Here is an 8,151-nt window from a genome sequence, read left to right on the forward strand (position 1 = left end):
CGCTTCCAGGGAAGTAAATGAACTTGTGTGATTTTATGTTATTTGCAGATTATGCCTATAAGTGTTTGCTTGTTGAACTCACTCAAATGTTGCTGTCAAAACAAGTCTTTCATGATTTATATTTGAGGGTATTAATGATGGAAGCGTCACACTATTAGATTCTTAATTTCATTGGGCTTCCTTGCAAGTATGACAAAATGCTTTCCCAGAATGCACAATGATATGTTCCACATGCCAGGATGGGATAGAGCCTTACATCTGTAGGGTGTTTTGCTAAAAACACAACTATACACATTTATGTTGCACAGTAAATTAGTGCACTGGCCCTGTTCCTCTAGGGGCCTGCATTAAAATAGATATAATGTAACTCAGTAGTAAAAACAAATTGTTCAGGTCCCGTTTGTCTGCATTATAAAACTGGGATGTGCTGTTCAGTACAATTGAACAGCAGTTCTTTTGCAAGGAGTGGTTCTTGACAAGACTAAGAGTAAATTTCAGAGAAATACAGGCACACATAATATAATTGAATTTGAACAATATACTCCTGCAAATCTCAGCAGTGTTTATTTTAAGCTGAGAGCTAACAGTTCTTACTGTCACTAGTGCATTTAAGGGGGAGTACTTGCTTTTATAAGCTCTAAAATGAAAAGAAACTAAGCAAAATAAATATTTTTCTTAGTGTAACAGAATGAAAAAATATAAATCCTTGCTTGTTAATGTTCTGAGATGCCAGTTTTGAAATACTTTCCCACTTTGAAAAGAACAAGGCTAACAGATAGAAGCTGTAAACCAAAGAACAGTTATTAGTAACCAATTCTAACTGAATTCAGACTACATGAATTAAAGATTACTTTGAAAAACCAAATAAACACAAACACTGAAATAGTTTTAATAAACATAAAGCATTAGACAATTTCATTTATAGAGCAGGGGTTGTAATTCTGAACCTTAAATTTTGTTGCATTCATAGACAGTGATTGGACTATTAATAAAAGATTACTCCTCGGTGTTTTGTTTTGTATTTATAGTGACAATTTTCCCCTTTCATGAAACCAACTGGACTTAAAAAGATAATTTGATGGTGTTACAAAGGATCTATTGTGTAATTTATATACTCTAGCTCTTTGTGGGTTTGCCGATTAGTCATTTTACCTTGGCCATTTTTAATTATTATTTATTGTAGACTCTAAATATGGCAGTTCATCTAACCAACTTCAGGACTGGAGGCCTAGAAATACAGTAGGGTGTGAACAATAATGCAAAATGATAGCGAGAATGTCAGGGGCCGTTCTTTGTTGTGTCATTCATGCTGTCTTCCTTTTTCCATGAAGCACATGAATATTTCACATATCTGCATCCTCATCCTCTATTCTTCTTGACTAATTTTCAGACTGTCTGAATTTGCATTTCACATGGTAGCTGATTAGGAGATGCCGAATGCAGCAGTGAAGCCTCAGCAGGCGGTTTCCATGGTGACCTTCAGCAGGATTTTAATGATGATACCACTAGTGGTTCGTTGAAGTTGGCCTGCCTGCAAGGCTACTTCGCTGCAGCTAAGTGTGAAGTGGGAGATGTGGATTCCTAGCCAAGGGGCAAATATCAAAGTCTGGCCCAGATAGAAGGTCTCAGAGTTTGAGTGGGGAGAGAGATTCCAGCTTTTCCTTACATCTGTATAGTTGGTTTTTTTTTTGGTTTGCAAACACATGCAAAGCACAACATGTTACTTTCTATTTATTTCAAAGCAGAAATGTACTTCTGCACCTTGGATAAGGCAGTTATCTGCAAAATGCATGCAAGTTATTCTTAATGAGAGAATCAGAGCTATTAGAGGCATTAAGATAGGTAAGAAAACAGTTTCTTATAAGAAGCCATCAGTTATGGAAACTGTAATGGGAATATTTTTTATGTTCTGCTATGAAGACTTGTGTCTTCACTAAGGTACCTGGAAAACATACATATATTACTTATTGCAACAAAATAAACCATTTTTAGCTTGTACAGAAAATACTGTACTGGCATGAACTGTAAAAAGAGAAACAAGTGTGATCTGTCATATTAGAATATTGTGCTAAATGTTTTACCTGTACTGGAAATATAGACGTCAAACCTGTAACCAGGTCAGAAGTAAAGATCAGGGATCACTGAATGGTAAAACCCACTTCATGTTTTACAAAAGAGAATTTTCTGAAATAAAAACTTCACTGAGTGTTGATCTCTGCATCCCCTAATACAGGAGTGTAAATTCTTTCATTATGAAATATAAGACAAGTGCTTTTTCAAGAAGCTTTTTGTAAGTAAATTTTAGTGAGTTTTAAGGTGTGACATTTTTTCTAAGTTTTGAAACCTGTGGAAGAGTAATGTGTTAGTAATTGTGTCACATCTGTGTCATCAGAGAACAGTGTGACAGAAAGATGCACCTCTAGATGGACAGATGGGTAATGTTTTTAAAAAACATTGATTAGAAATCCTCATATTCTGAGATGCATTTGCACAAACCATTGCTTCAGTGGTAGACACAAGCCAAGATTTTCAAATGCTTGATAACTTTGGACGTCTCAATTTTTTAATATCCTTTTAAAACATCTGGTATTCAGAGTCAGTACTCAGCATTTACTGAAAGCTGTTCTGCTTTTGGGAATTCAAAGCTGGGGCTCCCTTGCCACCTCCAATCAATACTCTTAAAATCTTGTCAGCTGATATTAGTATCACACTGCTTTCATGATGAAGTTTTAAAATCTTCCCTTTGATTGAGGTGCATTTCTTCTAAAGTCCATTGCCAACCTCCTACCCAGATGTGAAAGCAGAAGGAGCCAGCAGGCCCACAATGGTAGTGTTAGCTGCCAGCAGGTCTTGAGAAAAGCACTCAGAAAAGGCTTCAAGAAGGTATTATTCAGAGTAAGAATGGTGGTGTGTGTGGTTTTTTTAATCCAAACTTCCTGTATGAAAATTTCTCTATTTCAGCTGGCTAACAATGCAAAGTACTTGCCTGTCATATTTCTGTCTTTCCCCACTCCTCCTGACTTGAGTGATAATTATTTATTTCATAGCTGAAAAACATGCTAAAGTTAAAGAAAGCATGTCCCACTGCTCCAGTGTCAGGCTAAGCTCCAGGCTAAAGCCAGTCACTGTGCTAAGTGCACAGAGGAGGTTAAGAACAATAAGCAGACAAAGAAGTTTGCAGCTTGGGGAGGCAACGGGAGATCCCTCTGGCTCAGTCTGCTCTGCCTCTTGGCCAGCCTATGCCAGGTAGTAAAAAATTACTTCTATCTCTAATGATAGTCTGATTTTAGACTCCCAGTGCCTCTTCCCATGACATTGGTGAGCTTTTCTGATACACTGGAAGTTTTATTAGTACTAGAGGGACTGACAGATGGATTTCAGGTTTATTGAAATGGATATTCCTGTAGGAGTAAAGGATCAGTGCTATAACCAGTGCTATCCAGTGTCCCAGTTTCAGTCCTGAAAGCTGTGTTCCCATTTAACTTTTCATCCTGTATAGCAGAAGAGATTCACCTTCTTCCAAGGGTTTGCTGTTCAGTTACAAGGCTCAAAAGGGTTTTGAAATTACTCAGGAATCTGCACTATTGTTGTGCAGTGTCCCAGGCATGGTCAGCTCAGCGTTCCTGCCTTACCAGTGAGATTCTGGACCTGCTGAGGGAAGGAGGGCCGTAGAGATACTGCAGTAATTGCAGGGACTGCCATTTAAAGAGGTCTGTGACAAGACTTCTCAAGTGCTCAACAGGTAAATTTCTTGAAGATCTATTTCTGCTGCTCTACAAACAGTAAAGTATTGATAAACAGCTGGAAAAAACAGGAGAAAGAACACTCTGCTTCCCCTCTGTTGCTGGCTTTGTGGGTTTTAACCCTTCAAGGTCCTTTATGAAGACTATTCACTGTATGCAGTTCTGTTGAAGACAGAGAAGGAGAAACGTATACATTCAGGATTAGATGTGTTTTGCAGATAAATTATACCTGTTCTCTTCACAAAATGTTTGCTTATTTGACTCTGATTTCAGGCTTGATGGTGTTGGATGTTCTTCAGTCTTTCCTGTTTTCTGTGCAGGCTGAGGTGTTGCATGGCAAGCTGCTCATCTCTGATTATACTGTGCCTCCTGCTTACCCGGTGTCCCACCTGCTTCTTCTGCAGGAGATTGGCTTGCATGTTTGTATTACATGCTGGCAATTATTATTTCTTACGGTAGCTAATGATTTCCAGCATTCTGTTCTTCAAATGTTTGGGAGTTATTGCAGGCTAATAGTTTTTATTGCCACTGGCATTGTATTTTATTTATTGACTGCCAGAAGCAATATGATGGCTTTTATAACTCCATTAGAATATACTTAGTATGTTTAAAATGCAAATAGCAAGTCTGTTACAGATTATTTTTATTTAATATATTTCTTTTCAATCTGGTAATCTGACCACTATCTTCAGAATTATCTCATTTTTAAATACTAAGCTCTTCTTGCTAAAGAATGGGATGTCTAACGTCATAGATTTTATACTGTTGAATACAAAACATCTGCACATTGTATACAGTTTATCTGCAAGGGCTAATGGACAAAGCTTTATAGAGTGGTATGCAGTGCTTCTTCCTTAACTTCAGGAATTCCTATTTCTGTGCATTTAAATTAACCTTCAGAAAAGTGAAAGGAGTATAATTATAATTGAAAATGCTTCTTGTTCTTTTTCCAAAAAGCAGGAAGGAAACTCTCCGATGGCACGTTTAAAGAGGCAGCCTATGTTACTTTTGAATAATGAGGGTGATGAGGTCGCTCTGTGTTAGTTGCAATAATTACAGATTTTTTTTCAGTAATCCTACCTAGTAGTACTGGCTGGGAGACCAAACCAAATTTGATATATTGACATAGAAGATTGGATCACAATGTGTTTGTTGGAGTGTCCTCCTCCCCCTCCCTCCCCACCTGTCCCCAGTGTTATAAGGAGGTCCAGGAGGATTTGGCAAAGCTACTTAAAAGCATAAATGAAGATCCTCAGAGTTGGTTAAATTGTTACTGCAAAGCACTGTGAACATTTCAGTAAGTCATTGTGAAAGAGGTATGTTCCACATTGAAAAATGATCAGGAGATGCAGACAATTTAAAATAGATGCCCTATCAGAAGGTTATCCATACAGTATATTAAGTTGTAATGTCATAAATTCCTAGGCATATCAGTGGAGGAAGAAAAGCCTGCAAATGTCCTGACAGTTTGTGAAGGCAATGAAAAGTATGGAGGTGGTGTGGAAGCTCTTCTGGGTTGCTTATGCTGAATATGTCTATTAAAAACACCCATTAGGTTACGGTGCTTCTGGAAACGTGGGATTTTCTGGTCACAGTGATTTGTTTATTCCCAGATAGAGGCTTTTGAGAATATTTGTTAATTCTCTGCTTCTTTACATAAAGAACACTATAAACAATCTGATCCTAAGGATACATATCAGGATGTAGCCCAAAGCTTTTTTTTTTTCCAGTATCATGTCTTCAGCAGTGGACAAGTGGAGTAACAGGGCCAGCATAATATGGCACTTGCCCAGAATACTTTCTCAGCTTCCAGTTTTATGTTCAGATATTTCCACAAGGGTGGAGTCCTTATAACAGGGAGCCCTCAGTGGGTTTAATTTGTTCAGTTGCTGAATTGAATGTGTGTGTATTGGTAGCTCCTGGCAGCAGGAGGTTCTGGGGGTTAACTGTGTGTTAGATGGAGCACCACTGCCTTTTGTTTGTTGGGCCCTGTCAGGCAGAAATGCCATTTATTGCTGCCTAACTCCTGTATCGGAACTGAATGAGCAAAGCAGCCCTCGTTTACCTTCGCTCTCTGCTCCTTTCAGTCTTCTGGGCTTTGCAAGCACAGCCCTCCGGAAACACGGGGAATTTTCTCTAAATTATGTGGGATTGGACTAAATGCATGTCTAAAGTTGTATGTTGAAAGGATTAGAACTTGAATTGGCTCATCAGTTTTTCTGGCCAGCAGTGCAAAATGTAGAAATCAGGGGAGCGTGTTGCATACGTGTTTGCATAAGGCTGCGTGCAGCGTGTGAGCAGAGAGGGAGGGCTGCCTGTGCAGAATCGCTGTTTGCCTAATTTTTGCCAGTTGTATTAATTTGAATTTGATAATGCACAAATCCTGCTTGTAAGAAGGCCAATGCTCCTGTCATGTTCTCTCCCTCTGTAGCTGCGACAATTAGTTAATATGTGCATCAACCCGGATCCGGAGAAGCGCCCAGACATCACCTACGTGTACGATGTAGCGAAACGGATGCACGCACACACCGCCAGCAGCTGAACAGCCAGCAGAGCCTTAGGAAAGGAGCAGCAAGAACCAAGTGCTTTAAATAAATCATCCCACCTCTCCGTGTGTGTTACACAAATGTAATTATTTGGAGCTTACTGTTGTGCTTTGAATTGTAAACCAATTTATATACAAGCTTTGTTGTTTTCTGTTTGTTTCTGGGTTTTGTATTTTTTACTAACTTACAGTTGTACAACAGGTTTAAATATGTAAAGCATATTTTTAAGATGCTGTGAACCGCTGTTTCCATGTTAGTGGGTTCAAGTATACTTTCTGTAATAACAAAATTGTATTCAGTTGGGCCTCATTTCTAAAACACAGTTGCACTTTTGCACATGATACAGATATTAGGCTTAATATCAAGAAGCAAAATGTCTGAATCTCTTACCTTGTAGTAATTTATGGAAAGTATGACTCAGCACAGTTAACTTTATTTTAATCTATGTTCCAAGAGGAACATAATTATTACAGGAGCTTACTGTATTTTATATTGAATTGTAGTTTGCCGTTCGCGCTGTATGAATAGACAAGGAATAGAATTAGTTCTCTGCTTGCCAAATGCAATGGAAAAATAATTTCAGAAAAAATTGTCATGCTGAAATTTTTGTAACGTCCCCTTTTGATTTATTAGTCTCTCATAACACACAAAACATTTGTTGGAGGTTTTCTGGGAAAATTTAAGGTGTTGCTTCAGCAATCGGGTCGTTTTCAATAGACTTGTGCAGCACTGCCCTGAGGCAATGGGAGTCTGCATAGTTCAGTCTTAAAAACATGCAGATGCTTCTTGTAGCCAATAGGGTTCTTTTGTGGCTGTCCTTTGAGCAAGTCTGATTAAAAGATGTGATCTTTACGTTACAACTTCCCAACTGTTTGTGTATATGTCACTGTTTGTAGATTTTTGTGTTTAAAAATAATTTGAGTGACCTTACAGTATATTTAAATTTTAATTTTTTTTTTCTAAATACTGAAATCTTTTGACAAAGATATAACAGTCTAGTATAATACAAAATATATTCTACATAAATATATGATCTTTGTATACTGTATGCTGAGACTTAGTTTTATATTTAGCAGAAGTAAATTATAGCTTTTATGTTTAAGATAAAGTTGCCATGCAAAATAATTATATATGCAAACTCTCTTACAGATACTTTATTTGTTTAAAAGGAAATGCTAAATATTTTTGTTAGACCTTAGTGCCTTTTGGTGTATGCTTATATAATATTTTTGTTGTTAAGGAAGGAATGTGTCTTGTTTTTAAATGTGGTAAAAATGGAGAGTGAAATGAAATTCCTTGAGTTTCAAGACTGAACTTTTTTTATGGAACTGTCAAAAGGTAATTATTTTCAGTGATAGCAGCTAGGGAGCTGTTACTGTCAGTTAAGTCTTTTTCTTTATGTGAGTAAAAAGTTAGTTCAAATAAAAGCAGAAGTATGTACATACATATATAGATTCTAGATGCTGTCACATCCCTGCATTCTCAGATTTTTTTTTTTTTGCTAGTTTGTTTCTCTGAGCAGCTGTAATTTTTATTCTATATAATGCTCAAAAAATAAAAAACCATTTGTGGAGTTTGTGTTCAAGGCAGGGTCAGGATTGTTTTTGGTTTTGTATTTTTTAAAACTACAAATACTTTGAAAATTGTGTTTGGAAAAAGAATGGGGAGATTTTAGATGGTATGTGCCAGATCATCAGCTTATGTTAATACATACTTTATTTTTTGCTTCCAAGTTTTGTTGGACAAATTGTATGAAAATGTAGTTTTATTTCTCACTCCTGTGTGCACTTAACCTTATAGAACTTCAGTGGAACAGTTTGTTGAAAAGAAGTGTTTGAGAAACTTAGGTTTGTGTTTAGCAA

General features: G+C 37.2%; 1 protein-coding gene across 7 annotated transcripts in view; it reads left to right on the plus strand.

Moving 5' to 3' along the window:
* The window catches only part of NEK7 (NIMA related kinase 7), a 63,298-nt gene extending 55,348 nt beyond the window's left edge, over positions 1 to 7,950 (plus strand). For 4 of the 7 annotated variants that reach the window (XM_068199601.1, XM_068199603.1, XM_068199602.1 and 1 more), the window contains one exon: positions 6,175 to 7,950. In XM_068199601.1, the coding sequence (XP_068055702.1) occupies positions 6,175 to 6,285 (111 nt within the window). In that variant the 3' untranslated portion in view covers positions 6,286 to 7,950. Of the gene's footprint in view, positions 1 to 1,390; positions 2,033 to 6,174 lie in introns of those variants that run through there. The other 3 variants (XR_011002089.1, XR_011002088.1, XM_068199605.1) reach the window with 3 other exon arrangements.
* The last annotated feature ends 201 nt before the right edge of the window (positions 7,951 to 8,151 follow it).

The sequence above is a fragment of the Anomalospiza imberbis genome, chromosome 9 (genome assembly GCF_031753505.1).
Source record: "Anomalospiza imberbis isolate Cuckoo-Finch-1a 21T00152 chromosome 9, ASM3175350v1, whole genome shotgun sequence".
Lineage (NCBI taxonomy): Eukaryota > Metazoa > Chordata > Aves > Passeriformes > Viduidae > Anomalospiza > Anomalospiza imberbis.